Here is a 13628-nt window from a genome sequence, read left to right on the forward strand (position 1 = left end):
GATAAAATAAGAGAGTGAAAGAAGCCGCAGCGGAGCGGGCCCTGTCCACCTAGTAGCTCATATAACTTAATGGCACATCATTGGGAAAGTCATTCAAAGAACTTGTTACAAGCGATGCATGATAAAGGGTGTATAAGATTCGGTCCGGCTGAAGAAATGCACTTTTACTTGTTCCTTATATTTTCTTACCTATAATACTTAAGTTACATATTTACATGATCCTTAAAAGTCCTTTTCATGATAATAAACAATAAATTGACAAGAGTTACAACATTTTCAAATTTATTCTAATAATAAGATAAATTTAATCCACTTAAAACTATTGAAAATAAAACAATTTGTTCTTCCTTGATTACCTAGAATTTTTTGTACACTATGCTAAGAAAACTTTTTCCTTAACTTTCCCGGTAGGTTTGCCGCTTACATTCGCTGGACGCTTTTTTAAAATTCAAACGATATTTTATTATCAAAAATGCCATCAGGCAAAATATAACAGTGAGTGAACTTAACACGACTACGGAGCGCGTATAGCTAATATTTAAGCTACCGAACATCATCAAAATGTATTTGGCTTTAGATGCTGGACACATCCATTCACTTGGAGGACAAGGAAAATCGGGCCGATTGAGATCCAGTAAGGGTACTAAGACTCCCTCCAAAGCATACCTCATAAAGCTACTGTAAAGAGTCACCTCGTGCAATGTTGAGAGATTTTTTCCATGCGTAGACTGGTGGGCAGCTATGGCCATCACTCCAAAAGACATGGAACCCAAAAATAATGAGTGCTTTAATTAAAATAGGAAGAATTGGTATAAAAAGTGTTGTTATCAAATCTCGTAGCTAAAGCCATACTTACCAGGATATTGAAACATGATCCCACCAATATTCCAAAGCTAAGTGAAACCAATGATATGAGTATAACCATGGCCGCGAACATGCAGAATCTCCAGAACTGCATTGGTTGACCGGTTAAGAGATAGACCATAATCGAGCTGATAATGGACATGCCACACAGCAGAGGTAACTGTGAAGTCAATAAAGCAACAAAGTATGAACTGATGCGATACCAATGGTTGAAGTACTCCCTCCTGATAAAATGTATTTCTCTGGGAACTGCAATGATAAGGTATACATTTTAAATTTTATTTGCTTTGTGTAGCAAATGATGATTGTAAAGTAGGCATCAAATATTAGAACGCATTTTTGATCGATTATACCAAAAATTTAGTCCAGGAGTATTTTTGACCTGCAGGTAAATCAATACTTTCTATTTGTTTCTTAATCAGTGGTTTACTTACTTAATGCCAACATAGGTGTCATTGCCATAAAGAAGATCATAGCTATCATCGTAAATGATAAATAGAAACTAAATACACTATACACTGCATTGTCAGAAATTTTGGAATAGGTTAGACCCACTCCGAGGGAACACATTATGTACGAGAGCATCCTCAACTTAAAATTTGTCTGAAATTAGAAAGAAACGTTTAGAATTATTTTGATCGAAAGCATTTCGATATAAATGAGTTGTTGCGAGCAAGGAATCTTTGACATTGGATTTTCAGTGTAAACTAAATTTGAAGAAATTTCTGAAAGAACGATCATTAAATGATCGTATTTTTTCAAAAATTTCTACATATGAAAATAAAATGTTGACAATGTATAGTAATAGCTGCAAGTCCACTAGTACAATACTTTGTCAAAATGAACAAAAAACAAGTTATGATCCGAATCGGACCATAATTGAATTGAATATTGAAGACCATAGTAGAAGCCATTGTGAAAATTTTCAGCAAATTCGAGTAACAATTGCGACCTTTAGGGGCTCAAGAAGTAAAATAGAGAGATCGATTTATATGGGAGCTGTTTCAGGCTATAGACCGATTCGGACCATATTTGACATGTATGTTAAAGGTCATGGGAGAAGCCGTTGTACAAAATTTCAGCCAAATCGGATAATAATTACGCCCTCTGGAGGCTCAAGAAATCAAGATCCCAGATCGGTTTATATGGCAGCTATATCATGTTATGCATCGCTTTGAACCATGTTTGACACAGTTATTATAAGTCATAACAAAACACATCATGCGAAATTTCAGCCAAATCCGATAAGAAGTGCGCCCTCTAGTGGCGCAAGAAGTCGAGATTCAAGATCGGATTATATGGCAGCTATATCAAGTTATGAACCGAATTACACCTAGTTTAGAAAAGTTGTTGGAAGTCATGACAAAACACCTCACGCAAAATTTCATCTAAATTGGATAGGAATTGTGCCCTCTAGACGCTCCTAAAGTCAAGACCACAGATCGGTTTGTATGACAGCTACATTAGGTTATGAACCGATTTAAACATAATAAAAAACCTCAAGCACAATTTCAGCCAAATCGGATCCCGCGACCTCATATCCAAGTAATAGTTTCAGCGAAATCAGGTAATTAATCCACTTTTTAGGGGAAGATCGGTCTATATGGCTGCTATATCTATAAAGTCAGATCTGGATCTCATTTGGGTCAGACGTCGGGACAATTCGCTATTTCAAATTTCAGCGAAATCGGATAATTAAACAAGTAAGAGCTTAGTTCGGCCGGGCCGAATTTTATATACCCTCCACCATGGATCACATTTGCCGAGCTCTTTGTGCGGTATATCTGTTTAGGCAAACAAAGAATAATGGATAAGAATTGTTATACTATTGGAGCTATATCATGTTATGGTCCGATTCGGACATAAATGAATTGAATGTTGAAGACCGTAGCTGAAGTCATTGGTTAATATTTCAATCCAAACAAACAAATAGAAATTTTGCCCCTGAACATTCCACTAAAAAACAGGGGCGAACTTCTCACATATCAATGAGCGCAGTCCGACTCAAGCTTTAAGCTCAATGATAAGGCGCCTCCTTTTTACAGCCGAGTCCAAACGGCGTACCGCAGTGCGACACCTCTTTGAAGAGAAGTTTTACATGGCACAGTACCTCACAAATGTTGCCAGCATCAGGAGGGGAAAACCACCGTTGAAAATTTGTTCTGATGATCTCTCGTATGTTTAAAGTCATCGGAGAAGCCGTTGTAGAAAATTTCAACCAAATCGGATAAGAAATGCGACCTTCAGAGGCTTAAGAAGTGTAGTTCCAAGATCGTTTTATATGGCAGCTATATCAAAACATGGACCGATATGTCCCGTTTATAATTCCAATAGACCTACTTTGATTAGAAATATTTGTGGAAAATTTCAAACGGCTAGCTTTACTCCTTCGAAAGTTAGCAAACCTTCGACAGACGGACGGACATGGCTAGATCGACTTAAAATGTCATGACGATGAAGAATATATATATTTTATATGGTCTCAGACGAAAATTTCGAGGTGTTACATATGGAATGACGAAATTAGTACACCTCCATCCTAGGGTGGAGGGTATGAAAAGCTTTTATTGGCTGCAGACCCTCAATCGGCAGATCGGTCTATATGGCGGCTATATCTAAATATAGTCCAATTTGAACCTTACTTGAATCGGATGTCGGAAGGCTTACGACAACTCCCTGTTTCAACGAAATCTGGTAATAAATGCAGCTTTTATTGGTTAGCTATATCTAAATATAGTCTGATCTGAACCATGTTTGATCCTATCCAAACATTGGGAGAAGGAACCTCCTTCTTTTTCTGTATTATCACAATAAAACGAAATCGTCGAAGTGAGTCTGATGGCAGACTGCCACTGTAACCTAACCTAACCATACCTATTAGGTCGTCTAATTTTGGGACCACCTTTTACTTTTTTGGGTCGCAAATGGAAATTTTGATGTGTAAATGATTATACGTGTATGGGAATTACAACAAACGAACGGACGGACATGATTATATTAAATGTCAAGATGATCAAGAATTGACGAATATACATTTTATACGTTCGCAAAACAATTATTTGAGGCAATACTAACGGAATGATATGATTTGTGTTCTTCCCCCCATCCTATGATGGTGGGGTGGGTATAAAATGGAAACGATAGCATGGGACACTTACCTTATCTCGCCACATTTGCTTCATAAATCGAATAAATATCAATTGAAATTCTAGCCACCAAGATACCCTTATTTCTCTTTTGTTGGGATTCGATGAGGAGCATACTGCCATATCGTCGTTCTGCTGAAGCTGACTGACACCCGGATGCCAGTTTAAAATTTTGCCATTTTTAATTTGTTGCACCATCTCATTTTGAAAATCGCCATAAACATTTATAGAAACCTCAATAACTGAAAAGGAGCCAAATTAAATTAAAACTGATTAAAAAATAATTTTTGCATGCCCAACTTACTAAAATCTGTAGGATTGTGCGTTAGCGGACATTGAAGATTTAACTGCTCCAAGTAGGGTACAATGTGATTTCTAGGTCCCTGGTAGATACATTCACCACGGGACATGGCATAAACTTTGTGAAACATTTGCAACAATCTCGCCGATGGACAGTGAAGGGAGCAGATTACGGTTCGCCCACCTTTGGCCAATTGATTTAGCGCTTTTATGCATTGTGAAGCAGAAGATTCATCTAAACCACTCAATGAATACAAAATAAAATAGGCAATTAAATAATGTTGTCATAATTTCAAAAGGAAACTTATGGAAGAGTTGTGAGTAAGACCTCTTCATTGGAAGTTAGGTCAACTCAAGTGACTTCTTATGTGTTTCCACATAACCAATCAATTGCGCTAATGATACTTAACTTTATTCATTTTGATGTACACATACTATTTTTGAAGACGATTGAACTTACGTTATGGGCTCATCCAACAATATCACCGATGGGTTGTCTATCAACTCCAATGCAATGCAGAGCCGCTTTCGTTCACCGCCTGATACATTGGCCACCAATGTATTGGCCTTCTCACGCAAACGAAGCATATCCATAATTTCGAAAACCACTTTCTCACGTTGATCTTTAGTGTAGTTGGCGTCCAATTTAAAATTCGAAGCAAACATCATTGTCTCCAGAATGGTAAAATATGGACTTATGGTGTCTTCTTGCAGAACATATCGTGAAATAAGACCGAAAGCTTTTGAATCACGGATCTTTTCATTCACCAAAATTTGACCCAAAGATGTCTGAATGCTATCGGTAGAGATAAATAGTGAAAAATAATTATCATTAATGAAATAGGTTTCTCAGAATTTTTCGAAATGATAGTCGTAATATCTTGAATAATAGAATTTTTACTAAATGGATCAGACTGGATAAGTATATATGGGTTATGGTTTTCATTAACAATTGTCTAAAAACATGACTTTATTGCAGACAGTTCGCAAGTTTATATTGAGGAGTAGTCTGGCAATCGCTTTTTGATCATTAGACCGTTTCCTAAAACTACAAAACCTGCCTTACCATTTATTACCGAGCCATCAGTATAATATTTGACATAATATGAAACTTGGTATTTATGATCTCCAATTAACGCTTCTCTGTCTCCAGAGCTGACATTTCGGTCTTCCTGCAATAGGCCAGAGAAAAATCAATGTTAGGGTCTAAAAATGTCCATGGAGCTATTTTAGGTCTATCTATTGTCTCGTCGAGCTCATATTTCTCCCGGAATTTCGAAAATTTATCATAATTCCTTAGCCAAAGTGGATAGTTCCGCTCTGACTTAGATCTATAGAGCTCAAGTCTATTTTGATCAACTACTCTTCCATAAATTGGGTGTCGGTGAAACGATAACATTTTAAGAGTAAAATTGAATGATTGTCTAAGTCTTCTTATTTGCAAAGGTGGAACGGAAGAAAGGGCCTGCATTGAATCAGCAGGGCTGGTTTTAAATGCTCCTATAGATAGTCGTACCCCGTGTTAAAAATCGGATCACGAGTTTTCAATCGAGTATCTTTCGCTGAAGAGTATATGACCGAATCCTATGTTGGGAAGCCTTAAACTACTCACTGTTTAAAATTTAAGCAAAATCGGATAAAAAATAAAGCATTTATGGGCATTAGACCCTTTATCGTCAGATCGGTCTATATAGCAGCTATATCCATATATGGTCTGATTTCGCCTGTTCGAGAAATTAATCAGCGGTCATCAAAAAGACGTATGTGTGCCAAATTTTAGCTCAATATATGTATTTTTGAAGGCTGTAGAGTGATTACAACAGACGGACGGACAGACACACGGACATCGTTAAATCGTCTTAGAATTTTACGACGATCCGAAATATATATACTTTGTAGGGTCGGAAATTCATATTTCGATGTGTTGTAAACGGAATGACTAAATGAATATACCCCCTATCCAACGGTGGTGGGTATAATAAATGGCCTTACTCAATTTTTACCTACATTGATTATTAGGCCATATTTATATTAAACCAACGATATATATACTCAGCTTTCATCTGGGTTAGTTTGAAGAAATCATATCGGGTAACGTTTGGCACTTCCTGGGCCCCAAGAAGTCAAATCAGAGAATCTATTTACAGATCTCTTTGGCAGGGATTCTTTGCTAGTGCTTAGAGTTACAAACAGTTCGGGCTACGAGGAATTCAAGAAGTCAAATCCGATGATCGGTTGTTGTTGTAACCAAGGATCAGGAGGGTGTACATTTTTTCCGCCCCGCTCCACTCCCGCTCCACCAACAATTTTCCCGCTCCGCTCCGGCAATTTTTTTTCGCTCCGCTTCGCTCTACACACCGTGCCCTAAGAAGTGATATATTAAATAATTTTGTCATTACATTTACGACATCGAGCAATATTCAACTCAATACTCAACTCTTGATCGCCGTCTATATCGGACCATACTCTTATCAAGCCACATAAGAACCGATCTCCTGAATTCGTTTTTTGAGCCACTAGATGGAGCAATTCTTATCCGATTTGGCTGAAATTTTGCAAACCGGGTTCTTTTATGACCTCCAACATTTTTGTAAAGTATGATCTCAATCGGTCCATAACAATTATAGACCCCAAACAAACCGATCTCCCGATTGCACTTTCTCAGCCCATAGGGATCTCAGTTCTTATCCTATTTGGGTTAAATTTTCCATAATTTCTCCAAACACCTCCAACTCCCGTATAATCCGACTCCCCAATTTTACTTTCAAAGCGTCTAGAGGGCGCAATTATTATTTGATTTCACCGACATTTTGCATAATTATTTCTCCTATAACCTCAATATGCATACAAAATATGGTCTAAGTCCGTGTCTATTGCTCCAATATAAACAGATCATCCAACTTTACTTCTTAAGCATATACAGGAAGCAATTCCTAACCAAATTTCAAAAACACTCTAAAATTCCTAGGTAATATTCATCATACCCTTCTTCCATTTCAATGTAGTGTTCTATACATTAAATCTACAATTTGCTAGTCTCGACTTAAATTAAGTTAATTAAAATTAATTTTAATTCTTATTCCCTTACAAAGATCAATTCATGATTCATTCTTTTTTTGGGTCATCAATTAATAATTCTGGATATTTTATGCGATGCGTTTATATGTGCGACAATATAAATAAATTGGTGAATTTTTCAAAAAAAACAATACGCTATTCTTTGCAAGCAAAACATTTTAAAAACCCTGAACTTTGCTTGTGATTGATTAATCGTCTTTCTTTTCGATGTTTTTCTATGTCACTAGAAATAGTGTTATGTTGTCCTAGGTAATGGCATTTCTACCAAAGATTAGTCATCATTGAATAGCAAACTAAAATAAACAAAATCAACAAGGTCATGATCAGTATCAGGCTTATCTGGTGAATTCGAGAGCACACCGTAAATGCAAATACAGTCAGTGGCTACGATAGAGCAAACAAAAACAATGTGCTCCGACGAGTTGTTTATATAACTATTTGATTATAAGAACAAATACGCTCATTCATATTTATTTGTATAGCATGAATACAAAGTAGATATACAAATCAAAGAATGGTTGCTTTTTTAAATGGAATCGGACGGGCCGATTCTTATATTCCCTCCACCATGGATCGCATTTGTCGAGTTCTATGCGCGGTATCTCTTTTTAGGCAAACAAAGATTATTGAATAAGAACTGTTATGCTATTGGAGCTATATCAAGTTATAGTCCGATTCGGACCATAAATGAATGCTGAATATTGTAGAAGTCAATGTGTAATATTTCAGTTCATTTGTGCAGGAATTGCGCTTTGTCGGGCTCAAGAAGCAAAATCGGGAGAGAGATAGGTAGAAGCTGTATTAATCTATCGATCGATTCAGACCATATTAGACACGTATGTTGAAGGTCATGAGAGAAGCTGTCGTACAAAATTTCGCCAAATCGACCCTCTAGAGGTTCAAGAAGCTGAGATTCCAGATCGGTTTATATGGCAGCTATATCAGGTTATGAACCTATTGAATCATACTAAACGCAGTTGTTGGAAGTGATGCCAAAACACCTCGTGCAAAATTTCAGTCAAATCGAACGAGAATTGCGCCCTATAGAGGCGCAAGAAGTCAAGACAGCAGCTATATCAGGTTATAAACCGATTTGAACCAAACTTAGCGCAGTTATTGGAAGTGATACCAAAACACCACGTACAAAATTTCAATCAAATCGGACGAGAATTGCGCCCTCTAGAGGCTCAAGCAATCAAGACCCAAGATCGGTTTATCTTGCAGCTCTATCTAAATAAATATAGTCCGATATGGACCATATTTGGGTCAGATGTCGGTAGACTTTAGACGATCCGAAATGTATATACTTTGTAGGGTTGGAAATTGATATTTTGATGTGTTGCAAACGGAATGACTAAATGAATGTACCCCCTACGGTGGTGGGTATAAAAATAAGTAAAAGCGTTCGAAATTCGGCCGGGCCGAATCTTGGAAACCCACCATCATGGATTCTGCTAAAAATTTATAGAAAATAAATTTAGTTGAAGGGCATAATTTTATTCTACATACCAAACTTCTCTCAAACCAGCAAACATTAAAGCTTCTAGGAACCGAACAAGGATGATCGAGAGACCGCTTTATTTGGGAGCTATATAAGGTTATAGACTGATTTGGATCGTATTTGGCAAAGATGGTGAAAGTCATAACATAAGACCTTAAGAACTCAAATTTGGAGATCTGTTTATATGACGGTTACAGCAGGATATTGACCGATTTCGACCTTACTAAACAAAGTTGTTGGAAGTCATAATAGAACACAGCATGCAAATCAGCCAAATCGGACAAAAATTGCGGCTTCCTGGGGCTCATGAAGTCAAATGGGGAGATCGGTTTATATGGGAGCTATATCTAAATCTGAACCGATATGGCCCATTTGCAATCCTCAATGACCTACATCAATATTAAGTATCTGTGCAAAATTTCAAGCGGCTAGTTTTACGCGTTCGACCGCTATCGTGATTTCGACAGACGAACATGGCTAGATCGACTTAGGATGTCGAGACGATCAAGAATATATATACTTTATTGGGGCTTAGGTCAATATTTCGAAGTGTTACAAACGGAATGAGTAGATTAGTACACCCCCATCCTATTGTGATTGGTAAAAAAATTCATGGAAAATCTTCTCCTCATAGAGGTTTCGCACGGCACGCCATTCGGACTCGGCTCTAAGAAGGAGGCCCTTCATCATTGACCTTAATCTTGAATCGGATAGCACTCAGTGATATGTGAGAGGTTTGCCTCTGTTCTTTAATGGAATGTTTCTGGGCAAATTTAAAGATAAGATTTTTATTTTGATGACTTGCTCCTTTGGTTCGATCTTTGACTTTGAGCATTTCTTTTTTTTGTGAGTTATTCTCTAATAATTAAACTCTCTACTATAGGAGGGGGATCATTCGCCATTCCGTTTGCAACACCTGAAAAATTGGTGCTGGAACCCATAAAGTAATATATTCTTGATTGCCGTATCCTTCTGTCTGTTGAAAATGTTCCCGATGACTTTTCCTATGACCTCCATCACATATCCTCATGACATCTGCATTGACATTCAACATCTAGTCCAAGTATGACAAAAATAGATTCATAATTTCATATAGCTCCTATATAAATCTACTTGCTGATCCGGGCCCGCTCCGCTGCGCCTTCTTTTACTTTATTGGAACAAAATTTTCCTTGGAATATTTATCTTCAATAATTAAAAACAACAACAAACAAAAAAGTAAAAAACAATGCTACGAAAATAGTATAACGCTTGACAAACAGTTTAACACTATAAGTGCCTTTATCTGAATTCCACATGATCTTTATTGGTCTACGAATTAAAGTTTGGGTGTAAGATGTACTCCATGCTTTAATTACTTTATTTCAGCCCGATGTTCTCATGATGTCTGATTTAAGGGTGTTTTCGGGGGTGAAGTGGTCCCTCAGACACTTGGCCCTGAAAAATATCAACATCGTGCTCTTCTCCCATATAGCATTCATTTAAACTCCATATTGCCATTCATTTAAACTCCATATTGGTTTTGGGGGAGTTTATAGAATGACCATGGCCTAATATTGCCATGGTCAGTAAATATGTCCGGTTTGGGGGTTGTTTTGGGGAAGGGTCCCAAATTTGGATATCAGATTCGTATCTTACTCGCAAATACCTTTCATTTGAGTCCCATATTGCCATGGTCGGTAAATATGTCCGATTTGGGGGTGTTTTGGGGTTGGGGTGGTCCCCCAAACATTTGGTCCGACAATCGGATATCAGATACGCTTTCTTATCCTAAATACCTTTCATTTGAATCCCATATTGTTCTAATTGGTGTAAATATATATATATTTGGTATATTGTGGGGTGGGGTCTCCCCCCTAGGTACCCCGTCCGAAATTTGGATACCAAATTTTTGTTTGTAGGTTACTATGAGAGATCACATAAAATGTCGCTTAAGTCGCACCACCCATCTCTGAGATCTGGCGTTTCTGAAAATTAGGGTAAGGGGGAGGGTCCGCTCCCCCTTCAAATATCAAAAAATATAGTACCCTATTTTCACCACGGGATCATTATGCACCATCTGTGAAATGATTGATCACCTACAGAAAACAATTATTGTCCAATCACATACAAAAATCTCTGGAGACTTCTTGCTACGACCTTCCATAATATTTTTTTGTTTCTGTCTATGCAGAAGCTTATATAAGATTCGGCCCGGACGAACTTAGCACGCTTCTACTTCTCTAATTTCGGGACCACTGTTCGATGACCGATATGGCCCCAAATCAATTTTTCTATTATTTGTCATGGCCTCTATTATCATAGTAAGGGCAAACATATGGCATTTCTTGGCATTATTATCTTATCTTATTGGTGTAGACAAAAGGCAACATTGCAATGGTCAACCAAAAGCGTTTTGAAGCATGATAACATACTTACCGATAACCTGCCAACATATTAAGAAGTGTAGTTTTTCCGCATCCTGAAGTTCCTATAATACATGCCAATTCACCAGCTCGAAATTCTCCATTAATGCCATTTAAAATGGTTTTGGCTAATTGTCATGTCCCACAATTGGTTTAAACAAATAGATATTTAAATTGAGAACATGATAATTATGATAAAATATTTAGACAAGCAAAAGAATCCGTGTTTGTACAATTTCATTACTTTTATTTTTTTCCTTCACTCGATATGTGATATCTGAAAATTTTAAATTAACAGCCTCATCTTTGGATAAGTTTTGAAAATGTTTTTTCTCGCCAAAAACAGTAGCCGATAGCCGTTTTTCTGAACACTCCATTGCGGAACCACAAATTACACTGAAATACTTTTGGCATTTTTTGTTTGTTTTTATCGTTCTCTTAATATCTCACTACTGTTTATACGTGAACACAGCAGTAAAACGAGAGAGCATTGTTGCCTTATAAAAGGCCTTCAAGTTTGCAATTAGCTGAGCCAAAAACCAGTAAGAGCGTGCTAAGTTCGTCCGGGCCGAATCTTATATACCCTCCACCATGGATCGCATCTGTCGGATTCTTTGCGCAGTATCTCTTTTGAGGCAAACAAAGAATAATGAATAAGGACGGAGGAGGAGCTATATCAAGTTATAGTCCGATTCGCGGCTCAAGAAGCAAAATCGGGAGATCGTTTTATATGGGAGATGTATCAAGCTATAGATTGGATCAGAACATATAGCACATGTATGATGAAAGCCATTGGAGAAGTCGTTGTACAAAATTTCAGTCAAATCGGATGAGAATTGCGCTCTGTAGAGTCTCAAGGAGTCAAGATCCCAGGTCGGTTTATATGGCAGCTATATCATGTTATGGACCGATTTGAACCATACTCTCACAAATGTTGGAAGTGATACCAAAACACCGTGAGTGTAAGCGAATTGAGATGTGCAGGAGTCAGAATGAATTAAACATCAAACCGATGACTTTGGTGCAGGCACATCATCCTGCAGAGACAAAGAAGGAAATCTGATATCTGATACATATAACATGCTGAGGATATGGAAAGAACATTTTATCCAACTGCTAGTGTCCGACGTTGGCGACGAAGAGGATACCGCAGAAACAATCCCTGATGATGGTATAGAATGTTTACCTCCTAGTTAGAATGAGGTCCTAGTAGCAGTGACCCGACTGAGGAACAACGAGGCAGCAGGAGCCGACGGGTTACTCGCTGAACTATTTAAGACCGGAGGCGACTTGCTGATAAGCCGTATGCATCAGTTTATCTGCGAAATCTGGCTAGAAGATCGCATACCCGATGATTGGAACCTCAGCAACTACTACTCAGGAATGTGCTAACTACAGAGGAATAAGTCTCCTCCACATCGCATACAAGATACTCTCGAGCGTACTGTGTGAAAGATTAAAACCTGAAGTCAATGAGATAATTGGGCTCTTTAGACCTAGTACATCCACACTAGATCAGATATTCACACTGCCGTAGGTGTGGTCCTCATCGCTCCGCCTTTGCCAAGACAACATGTTCTCTAAACCTGTTGTATGGTCCTTATACTGCACTTTTTCTCCAAAGCAGTCCTCCAAACTACTGAGGCGTAAGTAAGTATTGGTCTAATCACGCTTCTGTAGGACCAGTGGACTATCCACGGATTCAGGCCCCATTTCGAGCCTACGGCCCGTCTACATAGTGCTCAACATCTGTTTGCCTTCTCAGTACGCTCCTGAATGTGACACTTCCAATTCAGTTTCCTGTCCAAGATCACTCATAAGTATTTGACCTTTTCAAATATCGAAATTGTTTCGTTAAGGAAACATGGTGCGTTAAATTGACCCACATTCGTCTTCCTCGTGAGCAGGTATATTTTTTGGACTTCTCTGTGTTCACATTGAGACCTCTGGATTTGCAAATTGCAAATTTTACCCATGAACATTCCACGAAGGAACAGGGGCAAACTTCTCACATATCAATGAGTGCAGTCCGATTCCAGTTTAAGCTCAATGATAAGAGGCCTCCTTTTTATAGCCGAGTCCGAATGGCGTGCTGCAGTGCGACACCTCATTGGAAAGAAGTTTTACATGGCATAGTATCTCACAAACGTTGACGACATTAGGAGGGGAAACCACCGCTGAATATTTTTTTCTGATGGTCTCGCCAGGATTCGAATTCAGCTTTAGCCCAGTCATATGTCTTATGCAAGACCCTTTCGGACCTTCTGCATAGCTGGTTCGGATCCTTACCGAACCAGCTAGTTAGGTACTAAGACCTACGAAGTGGTACTTTTT

General features: G+C 38.1%; 1 protein-coding gene across 1 annotated transcript; it reads right to left on the reverse strand.

The window, feature by feature from the left end:
• Positions 1-255: 255 nt before the first annotated feature.
• On the reverse strand, positions 256-11680 carry LOC106093323 (ATP-binding cassette sub-family G member 4). The gene is made up of 8 exons (XM_013260368.2): positions 11539-11680; positions 11308-11422; positions 4771-5106; positions 4315-4553; positions 4023-4252; positions 1299-1467; positions 857-1113; positions 256-785 (listed from the first exon to the last, which is right to left on the reverse strand). The coding sequence occupies exons 1-8, from the start codon at positions 11669-11671 to the stop codon at positions 396-398; spliced, it is 1869 nt and encodes a 622-aa protein (XP_013115822.2). The 5' UTR covers positions 11672-11680; the 3' UTR covers positions 256-395.
• Between the last annotated feature and the right edge of the window lie 1948 nt (positions 11681-13628).

The sequence above is a fragment of the Stomoxys calcitrans genome, chromosome 5 (assembly GCF_963082655.1).
Source record: "Stomoxys calcitrans chromosome 5, idStoCalc2.1, whole genome shotgun sequence".
In the NCBI taxonomy this organism is placed as follows: Eukaryota; Metazoa; Arthropoda; class Insecta; order Diptera; family Muscidae; genus Stomoxys; species Stomoxys calcitrans.

What these genes read in the sequence shown, in the direction of transcription:
- LOC106093323 (XM_013260368.2), bottom strand. Translation starts at nt 11,671, where the DNA reads ATGGAGTGTTCAGAAAAACGGCTATCGGCTACTGTTTTTGGCGAGAAA. An exon ending in AGTGAAGGAAAAAAATAAAA is followed by an intron (nt 11,423 to 11,538) that starts GTAATGAAATTG and finishes CATGACAATTAG; the next exon opens with CCAAAACCATTTTAAATGGC. An exon ending in GCACAATCCTACAGATTTTA is followed by an intron (nt 4,253 to 4,314) that starts GTAAGTTGGGCA and finishes GCTCCTTTTCAG; the next exon opens with TTATTGAGGTTTCTATAAAT.